Source organism: Rhinoraja longicauda, chromosome 15 (genome assembly GCF_053455715.1).
Source record: "Rhinoraja longicauda isolate Sanriku21f chromosome 15, sRhiLon1.1, whole genome shotgun sequence".
Taxonomy (NCBI): Eukaryota; Metazoa; Chordata; class Chondrichthyes; order Rajiformes; family Arhynchobatidae; genus Rhinoraja; species Rhinoraja longicauda.
Window position 1 is genome coordinate 33,652,051 of NC_135967.1, and position 24,403 is coordinate 33,676,453.

The 24,403-nt window shown below is 41.9% G+C and overlaps 2 protein-coding genes across 4 annotated transcripts in view; both read left to right on the top strand.

The window, feature by feature from the left end:
* The window catches only part of taf1 (TAF1 RNA polymerase II, TATA box binding protein (TBP)-associated factor), a 68,427-nt gene extending 66,259 nt beyond the window's left edge, over positions 1 to 2,168 (top strand). For both annotated transcript variants that reach the window (XM_078412461.1, XM_078412462.1), the window contains exon 40: positions 149 to 2,168. In XM_078412461.1, the coding sequence (XP_078268587.1) occupies positions 149 to 374 (226 nt within the window). In that variant the 3' untranslated portion in view covers positions 375 to 2,168. The remainder of the gene's footprint in view (positions 1 to 148) is intronic.
* Positions 2,169 to 6,849: 4,681 nt separating this feature from the next.
* LOC144600636 (UDP-N-acetylglucosamine--peptide N-acetylglucosaminyltransferase 110 kDa subunit) overlaps positions 6,850 to 24,403 on the top strand; it is a 58,797-nt gene continuing 41,243 nt past the window's right edge. Inside the window, exons 1-4 of one of the 2 annotated variants that reach the window (XM_078412465.1) lie at positions 6,850 to 7,319; positions 17,422 to 17,572; positions 18,063 to 18,306; positions 24,312 to 24,380. In XM_078412465.1, coding sequence (XP_078268591.1) covers positions 7,283 to 7,319; positions 17,422 to 17,572; positions 18,063 to 18,306; positions 24,312 to 24,380 — 501 coding nt within the window. In that variant the 5' untranslated portion in view covers positions 6,850 to 7,282. The remainder of the gene's footprint in view (positions 7,320 to 17,421; positions 17,573 to 18,062; positions 18,307 to 24,311; positions 24,381 to 24,403) is intronic. The other variant, XM_078412464.1, reaches the window with a different exon arrangement.

The window sequence follows — 24,403 nt, forward strand, 5'->3', positions numbered from 1 at the left end:
ATATTTAACAAATTACTGCACTCTAAATGAACAAGATATTTACAAATTTATGGTCATTGTATGGCTTGATTAGGTCCAACTTTACTTATTTCCTGATTTCGTCAAATCATTTTTCTCTGAAATTGAATACAGCTTTATTTTTCTCCAGTTATGAGAGCTATGAAGAAACTGAACTGAAGTCAAATACTCAGGATATGACCTTCAGCAGTGGAGGATGTGATTATGAGTTGTCAGATGAGGAGGATGAAGATGATGAACAAAGGCACGGTCCAAGTGTTCTTAACGAGGTTCAACTGAGTGAAGACGAGGATGATAGTGAAGAATTTCATTCCATTGGAGGGGACAGTGACTTGGACTCGGATATCGAGAGCTGATGATTACATTTTACTACCTGTTTGCAAGATGAAGTAACTTCAACTCCAGTGTTAATATCATCGACATGCGGGCAGATTTCAATGGAGGCAAATGTCATGATGACATTTCTTTGCACTTGAAAGAGAAGATACGATCGGATTATTTGCTATATTCCTACAATAATTTTTTTACAATGGATAGGAATCGTCTGTAAAGTTATGAGAAAATACAAAGTCTATCACAGGTTGTTTTTCATGCCAAAACACATAAAACTATGTATATATGGTGGTTCCTGGAATTTGTAAAAAGATTGTATGTAAAAAGAGTTTTTGAATTTTTATTATTCATGTGGGAGCCCTAAAGAATGTTCATGATCAGTGACTGTGTATCATAGAATATGTGTCATAGACTATATATCACTGCTTTAAATGGCTGCTCTCAATAGCTCCCCAAAACTAAAATTAATCCTGTCACTCTAGCAGAAAACATTTGTATCTAGCAGCTGATGAGCCTGTTACTTTCAAATCTACAGCCCTTGGTGTAATTGTAGCTTTTAAAATACCTTTTCTTTAATGTAAGCCATTGTTTTGTTGTTATCACAGTACTTATTTTTTTAAACGTAAGCAACTAAAAACGTTGCCTAATTCCAGGCTGAACAGAATATTGCACTTTGAATTTACGAATACAAGGATGGATTAAGTCACCAACCTATTATGGAAAAGTTGGATACTTGTCTGCCCAATGTTATGTTACTTCAAGGTTATAGCCAACAAGAAAATGGAAAGTGAATGAACTTGGAAATCCAGAGTGATGTAAGAATGATACTCGAGCTGTCACTCCCAGATTCAAAATGCAAAGGACTGCTAGTAATGAAGTAAAAAATACTTCAGAGCATAAGTAATTGTAAAGTTGATATATTTTGGAAATACACCCTCACAGTAAAAATGTTGGTGAGCTGTAGCTATTTGTACTTGTCTTGGGTGGTTAATTGAGATTATTTGTTTGTGGAAAATATGTTGATTCTTTCTGTACAAATGTGTTTTTAATTTGATTTGCATTTATCATGATAGTTCTCCCAATTGCCAATAAAAGTATTACCTTCTGTAATTCTAATTCTTACCAGGTTAATGATATATTATCATTCATAATTTTTTGATTATTTACCTGATTCAGTATTCTGAACCAGCAATTCCTGTTCTTTCAGTATTTTAAACGAGAAATCCTGGGTAAGAACTATTTTCAACCGTGATTAACAATGCAGTGAAATATAACCTGTGAGTATTTAGTATCTGGATTCTTATGGAGAGGCCACGGCTAAATTTGCAGTATGGTTTGTATTTCAAAAACTGATCAAAGGGTCACTGCCTTTGTGGGGGGAATTTGAACAAAAGAGATATCATGATTAGTGTTTTGACAATTATGATCAAACAAAACTATTGATTCTACTGGTTACATTTTATGCTGTACATATTGCAATTTTGTAAATTCCTCTATTTTGTGAATGACCAGCTAAAACTATTGTTTGAAAATGCAGTTTTCCATTGAAATGTCAACATTTGGAGAAACACAATTTTACTTTCATAGAAAGAACGTGTGTGTTGTGACCATCTTAGGTAAAGTTACATTTGCAGAGTGTTACTTTTCATTTGAATGTCTTTCAGAAACAAATAATATACTCAATGTTTAAAATCACTTGTATGGAAATATTTTTATGTGGGGGAAGATTTTTTCGTTTCATAATTATTCCTCAGACATTGCTGTACACAGATTTTGGCCTATTCAGTTAATAAATAATTCAATTGACTATTTAACTTTTCTAAACCAAGTGTACCACCATTTAGTTCCTTCCTTTGATATTAAATGCTGGATATTCACAAGCTTTTGCTACAGTGTCAGCACATTAGGATTTTATATAGGTTATGGGAAAAAGTAGTTTTAAAGATGCAATGGGACATTCAAAAATGGCAGATACTTCTGTGTGTTAGCTAGGCTTCTGTGTGCTGGCTAGGCTTCTTGTAATACAGTGTAGTTTACAGTTTTCACCTCCATTTTCTTTACAGTTAGTGGTTACATTGTTGAGGTTTAACAATGTAGCCACTAACTTATGTAATGTGTAAGAATGTTATCGAACAAATCCTGGTAGGACTATTACATAAAAATCAGAAGAGTTAGGTGGAGGCCAAAACAGCGGGGTGAGTGAATAGATTAGAAATTTAGAAATTCAACATACAAGCGAAATAACAACAGATTATAGAGTTTTTAAATTGTCATACCACACAAGAGATTCAGTAAATTTATCATCTTGGGCAGAGAAACAAATTGAATGGCCTTTGCAAGGAGGAGGTGACAACTCAATTTGGGGTTCATTTATTCACCTAGATTGTGGCTCGTGGCTTCGGAAGGTGAGTGGCAAAGTTACAGTGTTTATGGGGATCCTATAGTACTACCTTGCCAGTGTTTAATTGTAGGAAACGAGCTCATTTATGCCATCCAATAACAAAATATGATGGGAGTGACAGCTGAAGTGGAGGTCGAGTTTACTGTTATAAATCTATGGACGGTGACCATCTATGATATTACATGATGATAACGAGGTAAAAGCCAACAATTCTTAAGAAAATCCCCAGTACACCTTTCTTCTGTCCACAAGTGTAACCAAGTTTCAAAATCCCTGTCACTTTAATTTTTGATGAATTTTATTTCTTCCATTGAAGCCATTGTACTCAAGGTACAACAACCCATCTGACCAGAACACATTAGTCTATGGGAACATGAAATTCAACAATTTTCACGATCATAAATTCTAGCCTTCATCTCTCAAAATTTTTGTTATAGTAATTTAAGATGCTCTTCATTTGCATTTACCTATGTTCCAGATTTAAAGTTTGTGCTCACCAATGTCTTTACTACTCCCTTGCACTTCGATCCATCACCTCATCCATTATTTACTTTTTTATGCTCCATCCTTCTCCCACATCCCCACTGATTCTCTGCATGTCAAAGCTTGTCTCCTCTAACTGTGGCTTAATGTATTGAAAGATTATTGATAAACTTTTGTATAAATGTTGCTTGATGTCTTGAGTACATAAAATGTCTAATTTCAGGTCAAAAAATAATTAGTCCAAAGTATTGACTTGAGTGTCTGTAATGATGACATTAACTGCCTTTTGGAAGTTATGTAAACAATATGTGCAACTAAAATTAACTATATATTTAGATTCGTAACATTCATTAGTTATGATCTGTACTTCACAAATCTAAAAATATACTTAGTTTATATTAATTGGGGACAGGGAATTTCTCAATTTCCCTCATCAGGCTATCTTGACAATTTTCCATCTTTCACTTTTCTGAAGTGAGAACATGATATTTTCAGTCCAATGGAACTGTTTTTGAATCAAGGTAAATCTAGAAGATCATAGTGAGGTCACATGCAATGTTTTATTTGCTTTCCTCAAGGGACTTGTTACTGTTTGTGTTCCAGTATGTTGTTTACAATTAATATTGTATTTTACTTTTGCACATTCTCATGCATTTAAATATTCGTTTACTTTGGACACCTGGCAAACGACATGCCCTTGCTTTGTTAATACTGAACCAAAATAATTTGACATGTTCACCATCGTCTTGCTTTCATTTACATTCTTGGCGATTAATGATTTTTACCTAATTAAAGGGTTGTTTAGTTATCTTTTGGTCTTTGTACCTAACCTGCATGCATTATTTGAGTTATCCATTGCCCTTGCTTTGTTCATTATTATCCATGAGCTGTATAAACTGATTCCGCACTGTTAACTTCATTAACTATCCACCTAGTGTTACTTTGCCCATTAACAGCTTATCCCACTTTACTGGGGAAATCTCATATCATACTAAATTCAGTCTTGTCTTAATCTTAAATCCTGCTCGCTATTTTTCATGTTTCTCCATTTGTGCATAAAATTAAACTGGATCACATTTCTACATTTCATAAATGAAATTACTCCATTGGGCTGATAACTGCAACCTGGTCTTGTTAAATATTAAATGTAGTATGTTCAATCATCACAGTTCCGAGACTTCATTGAAAGGCACTGAGAACTGGAAATGCAGCTAATGTCAATCCACACACAAGTTCAAATACTCCACTTAAATCACTTTCCAAAAAAATCATAACTGTAAAGTAATTTGTCTTTTTCAGATTAACATTATAATGCAGTGGTATCCAAACTTTTTTCAAAGAGGGCCAGATTTGATAATGTGAAAATACCCAAGGGCCAATGCCCCCCCCGAACCTTTAACTAATGCGCTCCCCCCCTCCGCACCTTTAACTAATGCGCTCCCCCCCCGGACCTTTAACTAATGCGCCCCCCCCCCCATCCCCCGGACCTTTAACTAATGCGCTCCCTCCCCCCCCCCCCCCCCCGGACCTTTAACTAATGCGCTCCCCCCCCCCCGGACCTTTAACTAATGCGCTCCCCCCCCCTCCCCCGGACCTTTAACTAATGCGCTCTCCTTCCCCCCCCCCCGGACCTTTAACTAATGCGCTCCCCCCCCCCCCCCCCACGGACATTTAACTAATGTGCTCCCCGCCCCGGACCTTTAACTAATGCGCCCCCCCCCCCCCCCCCCGGACCTTTAACTAATGCACTCCCCCCTCCCCGGACCTTTAACTAATGTGCTCTCCCCCCCCCCCCCGGACCTTTAACTAATGCTCCCCCCCCCCCCCCCCCCCGGACCTTTAACTAATGCGCTCCCCCCCCCCCCGGACCTCGAGTCTGAAAACCCGCAGATCGGGCAGCGCTGACCGCCGGGAGGTGTAGTCACCGTCGCCTCTCCCAGGGGGGGGGGGATGCGGCACCCGCCCGACTGACCGGAGCGCCTGCCAATGAGCGTGCGGGGTGAGGAGAGCTCAGCTGCTGCTCTCCTGTTCCCCGCACGCCCTCAACCCCGCCGCCGGCAAGTGTAGTCGCCCTTCGCCGTCGCCTCTCCCGCTCGGGGGGGGGGAGGTCGGGCAGCGCTGACCGCCGGGAGTAGTAGTCGCCCTCTCCCCTCTCCCCTACCTTCATTCTGTTAGACAGTGCTGGCGAGCCAAAAATAATAAATTTAAGACGGAAGCTGCGGGCCGTATAAAATCTGACCTCGGGCCGCGATTGGCCCCCGGGCCGGACTTTGGACATGTTTGTTATAATGGTATTGGAATTTTTTTTGTCACGTAGTGAAATACAGTGGAAAAATGTTGTTTTGTCTGCTATCCAGGAAAATCGTACCATAAAATATTACATCAGGTAGTGCAAAAGAGAAAATAAACAAAGTGCAGCGAAAGTGCAGATCTTTTTTAAAGTGCAATGGCCATAACAAGGTAGATTGGAATATCGGGAACTTATCCATATATGAGACATCCATTCAAGAGTCATAAAATAGGGTTCTACACATGGTAATACGTGCTAAGTTTTTGTATCTTGTCTGATGAGAGGGGAGAAGAGAAAATGATGTAAGGGTAGGCAGTATAGATATGGGTGGGAAGGTGGGTTGTGATGGACTGGGCTGCATTCACAATTCTCTGCAATTTCTTGTGGTCTTGTACAGAGCAGTTGCCAAACCAAACATGCATCTGCAGGGGATTCCTTTTATGATGCATCTGTAGAAATTGGTTTAAAAATGATGAATTTCCTTGAACATATTACACAGTGTGAGATGAACCTATTGGGTCATGCAGCATCTGTGGAAGGAATGGACAAATGATGTTTCAGGTTGGGACACTTCCTCAGATATTCCAGTATCTGCAGTTTCTTGGAGTCTACGGAATTTCTCTTCCCCATTTGCTACCTTACTTGCTGAGTATTTGCAGATTTTTGATTTTATTTAAGAAGTGTTATATATCCTGCTTCCAAGGTATATGGGGGAAAAGCAGGAATGGGGTACTGATCAGCCATGATCATATACTCCCATCCCTATTTTTCTGTCTAGACTAAGAAGGGGAAGGGTGCTTGGAGGACGAATATATATATATTTTAAATAAAATCAGCGCACCTTACAGTTCAGCGCGTTTAAACCAACCTCTGCAGTTCCTTAATACACCTGACAGTTGATCCAGTGTCACCTAATTAATTTACAGTATTTCTGCTACATCTCTAAATTCCAGGCCTTATATTCACCATCCTCATTGGTGCATTCATTCATTCATTTCAAAGGCTCTAAAGTGATGTGTTTAAAAATATAAAATTCAAGCGTTGGTTACTTTTTTTGTCATTGTTTTTGAAACCAAGGCCCTCGGTCGACATCCTTCGTCACAACAGGGCGACCACGGCGGTCGCGCGAACATTCTGGACCTTTCCACGGGCTCCACACAATCACCTTTGTTGCGCATGCGATGCCCGGACCGTCGCAATGCTGCCGCGCAGCGATACCATCTGCTAAAGCAGTGAGGAGAGGCAACTTTCACGTTTCAATGCCAGGCCCCTTCCGCGGAAAGGTTATGAATCGTGAAATTAATTAATACGTTCAGAACAAGAAAATAACATTTCTTGGATTCTCAGTAGTGAAAAGAAATTCATCGGATAAGAAACAGAAGTTTGAACATTGGCGATAAAGCGACGGGGTTATTGTTTCGTGAGTTTGAGGACTCTTTGCTGTGAAAATAGTCCGGAGCAGGCGTTCTTATTGCGGCCGCCAGCTCCCCGGGAGGTGACGGTGAATTTACAGTCTCGGTGCGAGCATCATGCAGGGCAAGGCATCGGCAATGTGGCAATAGGAACAGAGAAGCTGTGGCCGAAAATCGGGTTATTAGTGGACACGGGCCCGTGGTAACGGAGTGTGGTGGGGGAAGGGGAGGATAAAGCGAAGGTCTTTTAATAGTGTCGGGGCTCTTGGCCTCGGGCCTCTGATCGGAAGGCAAACTCTCCCCTAGTGGAAGCGGCCCGGAACGAGGAAAACCCCGGACAGGAAAATGGCGGCGTCGGTCGGCGGTGTGGCCGACAGCACAGGTGAGAAAGCACAGAGGAGATCACGGTCGAGGTGGCCCTCAATCTAATGATGAAGTTGCTTTCCTGTGTGTAACCACACATGCAGCGTCTGATTGCTTATAAAACAACCATACAGAGTTACGTAAATCAGAGATAGACACAAAAAGCTGGAGCATCTATGAGAGAAGAAATGGGTGACGTTTCGGGCCGAGACCCTTATTCAGACGTAAATCAGACCTACATTTCATTGTGGATAGGAGAGGTACTGGGATCTAGAGCAAACCACAATGTTAGAGGAAACAAAAAGCTTTTCACGGTACATTGGTACGCGTGATACTAAACAGCGGGTTAGGTAGCATCTGTGGCGAGAAGGGACATTTCAGTGGGAACTATTTAAACTACATTGGAAATGGTTTCATGTGCGTGGAAACGAATTGGAAAAGATTAATCTTGTTCAATTAATTTTACAGAGTATTAGCATGTACATAAACGTAGAAGGCACAAAACGTGGTCTGAGATTAATGAAATCTGGACTGGTGAATAAAAGGATGTATGTTTCATAAAACTTGCAGGGATTCATAAGCACAGAACAATATCTCTAAATTAAACTAAAACTAGTTTTAGTTGGTCAAGCAACATCTCTGGAGAACATGGAGAGGTGACTTTTGGGGTTAGGGAGGTCCTGACCCCAAACTTCACGTATCCATGTTCTCCAGAGATGCTGCCTGACTTGGTGAGTTACTTCAGTGTTTTGTCTTTTTTTTGGAAATCAGCACCCGCAGTTCCTTGTGTCTCCATTATAATACATGTGTTGACTTTTATTTGCAAATACTTTGTGTTGCAACTGTGTACAGGAATCACAAGCCTTTTTGATAAGTATTTCAATAGATGGGGTGAATTGAAAGATGCTGCTCTAGGTCTCTTTAGAAAAATATATTGACTCAAATGTTTGTACCATTAAAGTTCATCCTGGATCTTTGAATATTGCTGGTGGATTATGTTTTACCCTTTATTTACAAATGCTCTGTGCTTCAAACTTGTGCAGGTTGCAACTAATCAAATTGTAATTTCAACTCTGCAAACCTGCCTTCTTCAAGAAATCTTTCATCTCCATGTTCATTGTTAATTTATCTAATCCTTAAATATTCAAAGACTCTTATGAATACTCTTTGGAGAACTTTGTTAGAAAGTCTCCAGAACTTGACAAGAAAAAATTGCAGTTGCAATTGAACTCCTAAATCACAATTAAAACACAAAAGTATTTGGTGCCTTAACTCCAGAATAAACGCTCAACTAACAAAACCAAGCCCAAAACCAAAGTTTATCTAACTAAACACACCAACCGACAATAAATGACTCCAAATGCAAAAAACCCCAGCTCCCAACATATTAATTAGCTTTTAAAAAAAGCAACTAGTCCTGTTGTATATCATTGGGGTTATCGAGTGGGCACCTCCCTTCATTGGTGTTTCGTTGAGTTAGGCCCATGGCACCTCAAGAAGGTTCAATAGCTGGTTCTGGCATCCCATAACAACCCCCCTCAATACCTGCTCTCAGCACCTAGGCTACGAGTATCTACCAAATAAAGGAAGCTGCAGCCAATTAACTCACTCTAACAAATGCTAAACACTTGCATCCTACCACTAATCCTAGCCCATCATTAAGCTTGTAATATCACAATTGCATAACTTGCACAGACTACAATTACAAAGAAATACACATACTGCATGTCATATGTTTCCTTTCTGCCCCTAACTGACACTTTTTTTCCCAGCAAATCCACCTACTGCCTTACTCTGCTGTCTCTGATATTTGCTTTACAGCCTGATGCAAACTCTGCCCGCGAATTCCTAGCTCTCCAAATAGTGATGTGGTTGATCTCTCTATGAAACCTCTACAACACACCTCTACCGGACGTACTCTTGCTCGCCATCCTCACTGCTCAACTTCTGCTGCCAATTCTACATAGCTAAGCCTTTTCCTTTCATAAGCCTCACCCACTGAGTTCTCCAAAGGTATCGCCAGTTCTATAAAATACAGTATCCGCTGACTAACTGATCATAACACTATATCAGACCTCAAACTAGTGGTAATTATTTCCTGCGGAACAACAAGCTTTCCTCCTAAATCTCCCAATCATTGGCTCCCCGTAATTGGCCTGACTCATTACTATCTGCAAACTTCCATTCTCTACCTTCCTCTCCCTCCCTGACAAAATGAATCGCTGCACTCCCAGTCCTGATGCCTACTGAATTTGCCTGTACTCTCCTCTCAATTGCTGCAGCTATGCACTTTAATATCTAGTTATGCTGCCAAATATACTGATCCTGAGAAATACTAGTCCTACATCCTAATAAAATATGCCTCAACGTTGCCACCTCTGAACACAAGGGACATGCCGGGTCTCCACCTACCATTGTTTGAGGTTCTGCGGTGATGGCAGCACATCATAAATACCCCTTATAAGGAAACTTATGTGACCCGCCTCCATGCACCACAGGTCCCTCCAGCTAAATCTCCTCTTTGCTACATTTTCCCAGTTCATCCACTGTCCCTGCTTAACCTGAGCTGCTGCCTATACATATCTCACTGCTTCCTCCTGGTGACATACCTGCTCTACAACCAATTTCCTCCTCTCTGTTGGACCTGCCTTACTCCACACTGGTTTCCCTGTGCTGAGCCCTCAGCCTTCTTTCCCTTGTTGCACCCTACCAACAATGTATGCCTCAGAGCTGCTTGTGTTTCTTCTAATGCCTGCTTTGAGTTCCACTTCCTCCCTCTATTTACACTTGGCACCAGATTACTAACTAAGGTATCCTTACTCCCTGGATAGATACAAAAAGCTGGAGTAACTCAGTGGGACAGGCAGCATCTCTGGAGAGAGGAATGGGTGACGTTTTGGTTTCAAGACCCTTCTTCAGACCCTTACTCCCTGATAATTGCAACTCTAACATTCGGCCCTTCGAGCCAGCACCGCCATTCAATGTGATCATGGCTGATCATTCTCAATCAGTACCCCGTTCCTGCTTTCTCCCCATACCCCCTGACTCCGCTATCCTTAAGAGCTCTATCTAGCTCTCTCTTGAATGTATTCAGAGAATTGGCCCCCACTGCCCTCTGAGGCAGAGAATTCCACAGATTCACAACTCTGACTGAAAAAGTTTTTCCTCATCTCTGTTCTAAATGGCCTACCCCTTATTCTTAAACTGTGGCCCCTGGTTCTGGACTCCCCCAACACTGGGAACATGTTTCCTGCCTCTAACGTGTCCAACCCCTTAATAATCTTATACGTTTCGATAAGATCCCCTCTCATCCTTCTAAATTCCAGTGTATACAAGCCTAGTCGCTCCAGTCTTTCAACATATGACAGTCTCGCCATTCCGGGAATTAACCTAGTAAACCTACGCTGCATGCCCTCAATAGCAAGAATATCCTTCATCAAATTTGGAGACCAAAACTGCACACAGTACTCCAGGTGCGGTCTCACTAGGGCCCTGTACAACTGCAGAAGGACCTCTTTGCTCCTATACTCAATTCCTCTTGTTATGAAGGCCAACATTCCATTGGCTTTCTTCACTGCCTGCTGTACCTGCATGCTTCCTTTCAGTGACTGATGCACTAGGACACCCAGATCACGTTGTACGTCCTAACCTCAACATAGGACACTTAAACTCCTCTGTTAGGCTAGACAATGGTAAATGGAAAATACCTTTCCCATATAAAGTCACATTACTAAGACATTAACATATAACATATAACAACATATAACAACTACAGCATGGAAACAGGCCTGTCCGGCCCTACCAGTCCACGCCGACCATTCTCCCTGACCTAGTCTCATCTACCTGCACTCAGACCATAACCCTCCAATCCCCTCCTATCCATATACCTATCCTATTTACTCTTAAATAATAAAATCGAGCCAGCCTCCACCACTTCCTCCGGAAGCCCATTCCATACAGCCACAACCCTCTGAGTAAAGAAGTTCCCCCTCATGTTACCCCTAAACCTTTGTCCCTCAATTCTGAAGCTATGTCCCCTTGTTGGAATCTTCCCCACTCTCAAAGGGAAAAGCCTACCCACGTCAACTCTGTCCGTCCCTCTCAAAATTTTAAAAACCTCTATCAAGTCCCCCCTCAACCTTCTACGCTCCAAAGAATAAAGACCCAACCTGTTCAACCTCTCTCTGTAGCCTAAGTGCTGAAACCCAGGCAACATTCTAGTAAATATCCTCTGTACCCTCTCCATTTTGTCGACATCCTTCCTATAATTTGGCGACCAGAACTGCACACCATACTCCAGATTCGGCCTCACCAATGCCCTGTACAATTTCAACATTACATCCCAACTTCTATACTCGATGCTCTGATTTATAAAGGCAAGCATACCAAACGCCTTCTTCACCACCCTATCCACATGAGATTCCACCTTCAGGGAACAATGCACAGTTATTCCCAGATCCCTCTGTTCCACTGCATTCCTCAATTCCCTACCATTTACCCTGTACGTCCTATTTTGATTTGTCCTACCAAAATGCAGCACCTCACACTTATCAGCATTAAACTCCATCTGCCATCTTTCAGCCCACCCTTCCAAAAGGCCCAAGTCTCTCTGTAGACTTTGAAAATCTACCTCACTATCAACTACTCCACCTATCTTAGTATCATCTGCATATTTACTAATCCAATTTGCCACACCATCATCCAGATCATTAATGTAAATGACAAACAACAGTGGACCCAACACAGATCCTTGGGGCACTCCACTAGACACTGGCCTCCAACCTGACATACAATTGTCAACCGTTACCCTCTGGTATCTCCCATTCAGCCATTGTTGAATCCATCTTGCAACCTCACTATTAATACCCAACGATTTAACCTTCTTAATCAACCTTCCATGTGGAACCTTGTCAAATGCCTTACTGAAGTCCATATAGACAACATCCACAGCCTTGCCCTTATCAATTTCCCTGGTAACCTCTTCAAAAAATTCAAGAAGATTAGTCAAACATGACCTTCCAGGCACAAATCCATGTTGACTGTTTCTAATCAGGCCTTGATTATCCAAATAATTATATATATTGTCCCTAAGTATCTTTTCCATTAATTTTCCCACCACAGACGTCAAACTAATAGGTCTATAATTGCTAGGTTTACTTTTAGAACCTTTTTTAAACAAAGGCACAACATGCGCAATGCGCCAATCTTCCGGCACCATCCCTGTTTCTAATGCCGTTTGAAATATTTCCGTCATAGCCCCTGCTATTTCTGCACTAACTTCCCTCAATGTCCTAGGGAATATCCTATCAGGACCTGGAGACTTATCCACTTTTATATTCTTCAAAAGTGTCCGTACCTCCTCTTCTTTAATCCTCCTAATTTCCATCACTACTCTACTTGTTTCGCTTACCTCACATAATTCAATATCCTTCTCCTCGGTAAATACCGAAGAAAAGAAATTGTTTAATATCTCCCCCATTTCTTCCGGCTCAGCACATAGCTGTCCACTCTGACTCTCTAATGGACCAATTTTATCCCTCACTATCCTTTTGCTATTGACATATCTGTAGAACCCCTTGGGGTTTACTTTTACATTACTTGCCAAAGCAGCCTCATATCTTTTTTTCGCTTTTCTAATTTCCTTTTTAAGATTCCTTTTACATTCTTTATATTCCTCAAGAACCTCATTTACTCCCTGCCGCTTATATTTATTGTATATCTCCCTCTTTTTCCGAACCAAGTGTCCAATTTCCCTGGAAAACCACGGCTCTTTCAAATTATTATTCTTTCCTTTCCACCGAACAGGGACATAAAGACTCTGTACTCTCAAAATTTCACCTTTAAATATCCTCCATTTCTCTATTATATCCTTTTCATAAAACAACAATTTCCATTTCACTCCTTTTAAATCCTTTCTCATCTCCTCAAAATTAGCCTTTCTCCAATCCAAAATCTCAACCCTTGGTCCAGATTTGACCTTCTCCATAATGATATTGAAACTAATGGCATTATGATCACTAGACTCAAAGTGCTCCTCAACACATACCTCCGTCACCTGACCCATCTCATTTCCTAACAGGAGGTCCAACACTGCCCCTTCTCTGGTAGGCACCTCTACGTATTGCTGCAAAAAACTATCCTGCACACATTTTACAAACTCCAAACCATCCAGCCCTTTAACAGAATGTGATTCCCAGTCTATATACGGAAAATTGAAATCACCCACAATCACCACTCTGTGCTTACTACTAATATCTGCTATCTCCTTACATATTTGCTCTTCCAATTCTCGTTCCCTATTTGGCGGTCTATAATACACCCCTATAAGTGTTGCTAAACCTTTCTCATTTCTGAGTTCCACCCAAACAGCCTCCTTAATCGAGCCCTCTAGTCTGTCCTGCCAAAGCACTGCTGTGATATCCTCCCTGACAAGCAATGCAACACCCCCACCTCTTGCCCCTCCGATTCTATCACATCTGAAACAATGAAATCCTGGAATATTTAATTGCCAATCGCAACCCTCCTGCAACCATGTTTCACTGATCGCCACAACATCATACTCCATTGTGGAACTCCTAACCATTTCCTAATATATGAACTAACCAATCTCACTGACCTTTCCATCTTAGAAATTGGCACCTTATATGCTGTCTTAGCATCTTAGGGAATAGCCCAAACTACAAACACCACAACTTCAACTTGCCTGGAAACCCTGACCTCTATCCTTTCTAACCCGTCAGTAACATCCTTTCTAAGTTGCTGAACCAGTGTCATCCAACTTCCTGTTATACCACCTACCGAAACTTTTAACTGGTTTCTCCATTATAGACAGGATTTCTTCTTCATCTACACAGAACTTTTTCTCTACAACCTTTCCTCTTGCCAAAGAAATACTCCGTGACTTCTAGGTTTAATCTTCAATCTAGCTCATTTAAGATTATCATTTAACTTCTCTAACAACCTTCTTGTACAAGCTCCTGTTGCGGTCACCAAAGTCATGTCATCCAAATAGGCCCTGATTGGAGGGAGGCGCAGTCCGTCCTCCCTGCCAACGACCCACTGTGATGCTCTAATCACTAGTTGCATCGCCATTGTAAACGCTAACGGGGAAATAGTACACCTTGCCATATTGACCATCTCAAGTCTCTGCCATGCAGTCGTAAAGTCTGCTGTACTAAAACACATATGTGGACATCTTGAAAATAAACTTTCACTAAATTGCTAGAACGCTGCATTTTCTTAGACATTTATTTCACTACACAAATGTTGGATATGATGGTGGATGTAACAAGCAAATACATTTTGTGCCAGGGACCAGGCTATGCTTTAGTCATCCAAGTAGCGGGAAGAGAAACTGCTGTGATTATCTGAGACGAGAGAGAGAGAGAGAAAAGATTAAACAATTTTCTTGCTGACGAATGGCAGCAAGGACTTTTACAGTCATTTGATATTGTTGCAGATAGTTGTTCAGGGTGGATTTCTTGTGCCGATGTGCAAGATATGTGAAACATTCTGCCAATTGAACAGTTATTATTATGTAGAAACAAGGAACTATAGGTGCAGATTTACATAAATGGACACCAAGTGCTATAGCAACTCAGTGGGTCAGGCAGCATCTTTGGAGAGCATGGATCGGTGATGTTTCGGGTCAGGACCCTTCAGGTGTTTTGATACGTAGTCTGATTGCTGTAACCAGGCAGAGCGTTTTATTGAAGTGATCGTAGGGTCTGAACTGTTATACTCTTAACCTAAATAACAAAATTCCATCCCTTCATCTTATTTATGTATGCCATAGTTTACCCCAATTTTTTTAATGATGCTTGCCTATTAGTTAGCCCAGTTCCTTCACTGCCAATTGATACATTTTCTTGGAAACTGCACTCTTCTAGAATAACAGATTGATTAATTTGAATATCAAAGGACTTTTCAAAGTGAGTTTTTTTCCAGGACATGAATACCCTGATTGGACTGATCCAGCTTGGGAGGAAGATTTTACAAGATAGAACTAGATTCAGAATTGAGATTTCTTTGCCACAAAGTAGTCTGGCATTAAAGACTTCCTCGATTTGTGATGTAAATATGCCTTTACAGTTTGTAAGAAAATAACTGCAGATGCTGGTACAAATCGAAGGTATTTATTTCACAAAATGCTGGAGTAACTCAGCAGGTCAGGCAGCATCTCGGGAGAGAAGGAATGGGTGACGTTTCGGGTCGAGACCTTTCTTCAGACTAATGTCGGGGATGGGACAAAGGAAGGATATAGGTGGAGACAGGAAGATAGAGGGAGAACTGGGAAGGGGGAGGGGAAGAGAGGGACAGAGGAACTATCTAAAGTTGGAGAAGTCAATGTCAGTCACTACTCTGTCTCCTGTGATGGAGATGGTGAGGTCCAGAAACGGGAGGGAGATGTCGGAGATAGTCCAAGTATATTTAAGAGCAGGATGGTAATTGGAGGTGAAGTGTAAGAAGATGTGAGGAACACTTGCCTTCATCAGTAAGCGTGTTGAATTTAGGAGTTAAGTCACTATTGAGGGAGTGCAGTGTAGGTTCACCAGGTTAATTCCCGTGATGGCGGGACTGACATGTAATGAAAGAATGGATCGATTGGGCTTGTATTCACTGGAATTTAGAAGGATTAGAGGGGATCTTATAGAAACATCAAATTCTTAAGGGATTGGTCAGGCTAGATACAGGAAAAATGTTCCTGATATTGGAGTCACAGTTTAAGAATAAGGAGTAGGCCATTTAGGACTGAGATGAAGAAAAGGTTTTCACCTAGGGAGTTGTGAATCTGTGGAATTCTCTGCCACAGAAGGCAGTGGAGGCCAATTCACTGGATGTATTCAAGAGAGAGTTAGATGTAGCTTTTAAGATTCAAGATTCAAGATAGCTTTATTTGTCATCCAATATTGGACGAGGGCTAATGGAATCAAGGGATATGGGGAAAAAGCAGGAACGTGGTATTGACTTTGGATGATCATATTGAATAGCGGTGCTGGCTCAAAGAGCCGTATGGCCTACTCCTGCACCTATTTTCTATGTTAAGTAAGGTGTGCAAGAAGTTGGAGTATTGCGTGCAGTTTTGGTCATCCAGAAGGATGTCATTAAGCTGACAAGGCTGCAGAAAAGATTTGCAAGAATGCAAGGCATGTATTAAAAGGGAAGTCTGGATGGACTGAGACTATTTTCTAATGGAGCATCTGAGGTTGAGGAGTGATCTTGTGGTTAATAAAATCATAAGATGGATGGTTAGTCTTTTTCCTGGGATTGTTGTTGGAGGGGGGGGTGGGCAGGGGAGGCAATAAAAGCTGGACGGCATAGCTTTAAGGTGAGAGAGGAAAGATTTAAAATGGATGTGAGGGTCATGTTTCACACAGGGTGGTGGGTATAGTCAAACCCAGACTAATGGAAGCACAGGTAATGTGTAGGAAGGGACTGCAGCTGGTTTAAACTGAAGATAAATGTCCCAGTTGGTAACATGACCAGTTGGGCCGAAGGGCCTCTGTCCTTGCTGCTTAACTATATACTCGCCAACTATTTCCTGGATCTGGGATGCTTGATCTACAACAGACACAGTAATTTTTTATGCAAAGTTTGCATCTAAAAGTTTGGGAAAAGTTTTTCCCCTTCATGTCTATTCATTAGTTTTATGGGGAGGGGTGCTTGATTTGGCTCAATTAATGTTTTGATATGAGGAGCAGTCATAATTTGTTGGTAGTTTTTGGTCAAGATTGCAAGATCTGTAACTTGGTCTGGTGAAATTGATACCAGATGTTATCTGGCTGGTAACAAAAGGAAGTGCCTCTTCGTAGCATTGGCAATGCCATCCATGAATCTTATTAAAATGTAAAGGGCTGCATTGACTGCATAGGATTCAACTGATTTTTTCTGAACAAGACATACCAGGCACTTATTCTGTATTGTCAGGATAATCCCAGTATTGTTAACTTACTGAAACAGCTTGTCTGAAGTTGTGGCTTCTTGTGTGACTGCCCCTTTCTTCCCACCCCCCTCCCCGCAATTCAGGGGTGTGTGCGCACACTAATATGAAAGCCAGTGTCCTCTTTGTTTTTTCTGTGCTCATCATTCCAGAACTAACAGAGCACATGCTTTCATTCCAGGGCTAGCAGAGTTGGCACATCGTGAATATCAAGCAGGAGATTTTGAGGCAGCTGAGAGACACTGTATGCAGCTTTGGAGACAGGAACCTGACAATACTGGTGTGCTACTGCTTCTCTCTTCCATTCATTTCCAATGTCGCAGACTGGACAGGTAAATGCAGAATGCATATCTATTTCATAAGCTCTTCGTGGCCTTTTCAATTGGGAATGTAGCAGAAAATACTTTCACAAGTATCACTTGTAATTTGGTAGCAAGTATCACTTGTAATTTGGTAGTGGTTTATTGCCACATGTACTGAGATACAGATGTATGTTATCCAGGCAAATGTGAGTGCACCAGGCAGTGCAAAAAGAGGAAGGAAACAATGCAGAATGCAGTTTTACAGTTAGAGAGTGCAGTTTAAGAAATAAGTGATTAGGCCCCCACGCAAGCAGATTGGAAGATCAGGAATATATCCTTAGTATATGAGAGTTTCTGTAATCAAAGTAAGGCTAGCTATTTTGCACTTTTAAGATAAACATATTGGTCATTGAATTTAATGACAAACATAGAAACTACATTTGATTGGAAGGGCTGAGAAAATGTGGATGTAATTACAAAAAATACCATGTTCTACCAGGATTTCTTTTTTTGATTTTAGGTCTGCTCACTTTAGCACTCTGGCTATTAAGCAGAACCCCATGTTGGCTGAGGCCTACTCAAACTTGGGGAATGTCTATAAAGAGCGTGGCCAACTTCAGGAGGCTATTGAGCATTATCGACATGCCCTCCGGCTAAAACCAGACTTCATTGATGGATATATCAATCTGGCAGCAGCATTGGTTGCAGCGGGCGACATGGAGGGAGCTGTACAAGCCTATGTATCTGCTTTGCAGTATAATCCTGTAAGTTGCCATATGCTTTTTGTGTTGCTTAACTTAATCATTTCCATTTACAACGCAAGTTGAATAACCTGCCACAATTTTAGGATGTATCAGAATAAATTATTCTACTTCGGGTAAGAACACAATAAAACAGAAATAGAACATCTGGCCCCTCAAACCTACCCTGCCATTCAAGAAGATGGCTGTTCTCGTATTGGCCTCTCGCTGCTTTCCCACTATTTCCTGACACCCATTGACTCTTGTATTTAAATTTCTGTCAATCCTCGCGCTAATTATCGGCAGTGATTTTGCCGCCACAGCTATCTAAACATTCACAACCCTATGGGAAAATAAATGTTTCTTGAAACTATTACCCTTTAGTTTTGTATGCTCCAACAAGGTGAAGCACCTTCTCAGTATCCATCCTGCCAAACCCCCCTCAGAATCTTGTGTTTCACTAAGATTATCTCCTCTTATTTCCAAACTTGTTTAGTTTGGGGTTAGTCTGTCTTTAGACATTCAGTATCTTCATTCTAGTTTGTAATCTTTTCAATAAACTCCAACATTTTGTTTTTCCTATGCTTTGATTAAACCTTGTTAATTTTGTTTGACAGGCTAAAGATTTTCTAAATATCCTGTTATGACTGCAATGTATTCCAATCATTTTCCCATGACTGTAACACAAGTTGACCAACTGCCTTGTAGTTCCCAGCTTTGTATCCCTCCTTTCTTGAATAGTGGTTACAGTTAAGTTTTCCGATCCTTGGACCTCTGTTGAATTTAGAGAATTTTGATAACTTCTACACTTTTAATGGAAGTTGAACACAACAACTTGGGAAACTTCTGCTTGTCCATCCTGGAGTAATTGATGCATATTCATTCCACTAGTTAGAAATGGAGGATATCCCCTAACAATGTGGTTCTCAGTGGTCCAGTATGTCCGTCAAGTGGAAGCCCAATGTTATGCTCTTTCATTTATAGGAAGGCAAAAATGTGACGTCAATTTGACTTTTTCTGGGGGAAATGCATGTTTCTCAAATGGCATCTATATACTGTTTACCAGTAGCAATAGTAGCAAATGACTGTGAAAAGATAGTATATGCTACGACAATAAAAATACAGGTGCTGAAAATGTGAAGGAATAAAGATAAAGCTAGGGAAACCCAGCAGATTGGGTAACATTTGTGGAAATAGTGACGGTTACTGTTCCATCTTGAAGATTCCACGTCATGGGTATGATGAGGGGCATCGTCCTGAAACATTAGCAAATCAGGAGATAAAATTGGCGTGTCAAAAATGTAATGCTACGGTGGTTATGGGAGATTTCAACATGCAGGTAGACTGGAAAAATCAGGTTGGAAATGGACCCCAGGAAAGAGAGTTTGTAGAGTGCCTTCGAGATGGATTCTTGGAACAGCTTGTACTGGAGCCTACCAGGGAGAAGGCAATTCTGGATTTAGTGTTGTGTAATGATCCTGATCTGATAAGGGGACTAGAGGTAAAAGAGCCATTAGGAGGCAGTGATCACAACATGATAAGTTTTACTCTGCAAATGGAAAGGCAGAAGGGAAAATCGGAAGTGTCAGTATTACAGTATAGCAAAGGGGATTACAGAGGCATGAGGCAGGAGCTGGCCAAAGTTGACTGGAAGGAGGCCCTAGCAGGGAAGACGGTAGAACAGCAATGGCAGGTATTCCTGGGAATAATGCAGAGGTTGCAGGATCAATTTATTCCAAAGAGGCGGAAAGACTCTAAGGGGAGTAAGAGACACCTGTGGCTGACAAGGGAAGTCAGGGACAGCATAAAAATTAAGGAGAGGAAGTATAACATAGCAAAGAAGAGTGGGAAGACAGAGGATTGGGACTCTTTTAAAGAGCAACAAAAGTTAACTAAAAAGGCAATACGGGGAGAAAAGATGAGGTACGAGGGTAAACTAGCCAATAATATAAAGGAGGATAGCAAAAGTTTTTTTAGGTACGTGAAGAGGAAAAAAATAGTCAAGGCAAATGTGGGTCCCTTGAAGACAGAAGCAGGGGAATTTATTATGGGGAACAAAGAAATGGCAGACGAGTTAAACTGTTACTTTGGATCTGTCTTCACTGAGGAAGATACACACAATCTCCCAAATGTTCTAGGGGCCGGAGAACCTAGGGTGATGGAGGAACTGAAGGAAATCCACATTAGGCAGGAAATGGTTTTGGGTAGACTGATGGGACTGAAGGCTGATAAATCCCCAGGGCCTGATGGTCTGCATCCCAGGGTACTTAAGGAGGTGGCTCTAGAAATAGTGGAAGCATTGGAGATCATTTTTCAATGTTCTATAGATTCAGGATCAGTTCCTGTGGATTGGAGGATAGCAAATGTTATCCCACTTTTTAAGAAAGGAGGGAGAGAGAAAACGGGTAATTATAGACCAGTTAGTCTGACATCAGTGGTAGGGAAGATGCTGGAGTCAATTATAAAAGACAAAATTGCTGAGCATTTGGATAGCAGTAACAGGATCATTCCGAGTCAGCATGGATTTACGAAGGGGAAATCATGCTTGACAAATCTACTGGAATTTTTTGAGGATGTAACTAGGAAAATTGACAGGGGAGAGTCAGTGGATGTGGTGTACCTCGACTTTCAGAAAGCCTTCGACAAGGTCCCACATATGAGATTAGTGGGCAAAGTTAGGGCACATGGTATTGGGGGTAGGGTACTGACATGGATAGAAAATTGGTTGACAGACAGAAAGCAAAGAGTGGGGATAAATGGGTCCCTTTCGGAATGGCAGGCAGTGACCAGTGGGGTACCGCAAGGTTCGGTGCTGGGACCCCAGCTATTTACGATATACATTAATGACAGACGAAGGGATTAAAAGTACCATTAGCAAATTTGCAGATGATACTAAGCTGCGATACAAGTGTGAATTGTGAGGAAGATGCAATAAGGCTGCAGGGTGACTTGGACAGGTTGTGTGAGTGGGCGGATACATGGCAGATGCAGTTTAATGTGGATAACTGTGAGGTTATTCACTTTGGAAGTAAGAATGGAAAGGCAGATTATTATCTGAATGGTGTCAAGTTAGGAGGAGATGGAGTTCAACGAGATCTGGGTGTCCTAGTGCATCAGTCAATGAAAGGAAGCATGCAGGTACAGCAGGCAGTGAAGAAAGCCAATGGAATGTTGGCCTTCATAACAAGAGGAGTTGAGTATAGGAGCAAAGAGGTCCTTCTACAGTTGTACCGGGCCCTGGTGAGACCGCACCTGGAGTACTGTGTGCAGTTTTGGTCTCCAAATTTGAGGAAGGATATTCTTGCTATGGAGGGCGTGCAGCGTAGGTTCACTAGGTTAATTCCCGGAATGGCGGGACTGTCGTATGTTGAAAGGCTGGAGCGATTGGGCATTGGGCTTGTATCCACTGGAATTTAGAAGGATGAGGGGGGATCTTATTGAAACATATAAGACAATTAGGGGATTGGACACATTAGAGGCAGGAAACATGTTCCCAATGTTGGGGGAGTCCAGAACAAGGGGCCACAGTTTAAGAATAAGGGGTAGGCCATTTAGAACGGAGATGAGGAAGAACTTTTTCAGTCAGAGAGTGGTGAAGGTGTGGAATTCTCTGCCTAAGAAGGCAGTGGAGGCCAGTTCGTTGGATGCTTTCAAGAGAGAGCTGGATAGAGCTCTTAAGGATAGCGGAGTGAGGGGGTATGGGGAGAAGGCAGGAACGGGGTACTGATTGAGAGTGATCAGCCATGATCGCATTGAATGGCGGTGCTGGCTCGAAGGGCTGAATGGCCTACTCCTGCGTCTATTGTCTATTGGCTATTAAAAGAGAACATTTTAAATAAACGTAGAAAGTTGAGGGCGGCTGGGAAGCAAGAAGGTGTAGCTAGGTTGGGTTAGGGGAGGCATTATAGAGTTAATGGAGTTGTACAGTGGGAATACAAACTATGAGCATGAAAAATTGTGATGCAGGGGTGTAGGCATGTTCAAGAGGTCAGGCTGAGTTAATAGAGAGAGGGAAGGCTGAGCTAATATTTAAATATAATATCCAAATGTATGAATCTCAGAATTGAATACATTCAGTGACTTGCACTCGTTTGTCTAGAATGGAAAATTCCTAGATTTAATGAAACAGTGTCTTCATCTTAAATGTGTAGCCACTTATTCTGAATAGGACATCCTTTCAAAACTACTGTTATTTTCCGTCCTCTCAGGATCAACAAAGGCTGCTTATAGTAAAAATCCACCATAGTATTTCAAGCCTAACAAAGTGCTGGAATCCATTTAGAAGAAAGTGGCTTGTAGGATGAAAGTAGGTCTTGGGAGGTGGTGACAAAAAAAATTGAATGACATAGATGTTAGAAGTAATAATTTTTATGTTGATTCATCTCCTGGGTATTACTCAAGTTAATACTAAAATAGACCAGGTAAAGTAATGTCACAAGTTGGGGATCTGGCTGTGTTGATTTTTTTTTTTAAACGGTTCCTGTTACTTTGTTTTATCATTATTTGTTATTTGCCACTGTTTATACAATGTATAAAACATCTTTCATTCTAATCATTTTCTTTGGCCAGCGGATTAGATGCATTGTCTCAATTTGCAGAGTCAATTTTGAACATCAAACTGTTTTGATGTTATTAGACAATGAGTAGACCCAAGGCCATTTGACAATTGTATAAAATGTATAATTAAATCTTAGAAATAAGCCATATTGTTCGGGGGGGGGGGTGGGGGATAGTTAAATTGATGTTTTGGGTATTGATTTCGTTTATTAATACAGTTTTACAGTTGGGTGTTTGGAACCAGGACCATTGTACAGGGTAGTTTGATGTTTAAAACATTTGTACACATTAAAAAAAATCTAAATAGTAGTCAAGATTAGAGTTCTAGGTGAAAGAACACGGGCCATTTTGGTGGAAAATTGGTTGAATGGCAAAGGAAAATTTGGATAAGAATTAAAATAAATGCCTAAATAATTTGGTTGAGTTTTAGAAGAAACTAGACCAATGGGTCCATTCCTCGTAGAGGGGGAAGAAGGGAAGGGGAGAGGGTGTGACTGAGTGAGTCCTGGACCCAAAGCCTCTCCTGTATTGGTGTAGCACCCTCAATTTCCCCCCCCCACTCAATCCCCCTTATCCCCCCTCCTCCCTCCACTGACCCACTCCATCCCCCCTACCCCACCCCCACTTGGCCCTCCCCTGCCCCAACCCCCACTCCCCCAGCCCTGCCTCCACCCCTATTCCCCCCTCCCCACCCCTATTCCTCTCCCCCCCCACCTCCCTCCCCCCACCCCCACTCTCCCTGCCCGCACCCCACTCTCCCCCCCACCCCCAATCTTCCCTCCTCCCCACCCCCACCCCCCCTTCCTCCCACCCCCCCCTTCCTCCCACCCCCACTCTCTCCTCCCACCCCCACTCTCTCCTCCCACCCCCACTCTCCTCCCACCCCCACTCTCTCCTCCCACACCCCCACTGTCCCCCTACCCCCTCCTCCCCTACCCCCACTCTCCCCGGACCCCTCCCCCACTCTCTCCTCCCCCCCATCCTCACCCTCCACCCACTCGGCCGCCACACCCACTCCCCTCCGTGGAGCCGTTGGAGAGGGGCGAGGGAACAACTGAGCCCGGACGGGCGGCCCCGCTGCCGGCAGCCATCTTGTTTTGGCGAGTGAGGAGCAAATTAAGTCGAACGTGCCCCATTGTGATATCATACGCTGAGCACTCTCAAGAAATGGGTTAGAAAGGAAATTTTTAAACTTTAAAATGTCTAGCTTTAAAAATGTAGCTTCAATTTGAATGAGAGTTGTCGCATATTGTGTCCGGGATAATAGTGAGTAACGTGGGCCAAAAATTGTGGCGCAATGGTGTACAGTTTTGGCTGTGTGAACCACAAAAGTTATGGTGCACACATACACACAAGCAGAGAGTTTTAGTAAGTTAGATAGTTAGATAGGTAGGTAGGTAGGTAGGTATTAAGATTGGCTTGGGTAATCACTTCAATGAATCATGAATATACCTATTGGTCTTCTCTTGCAGGATTTGTATTGTGTTCGTAGTGACCTAGGGAATCTCCTTAAAGCCCTTGGTCGCTTAGAAGAAGCCAAGGTAAGTGTTGTTGATGTTAATTG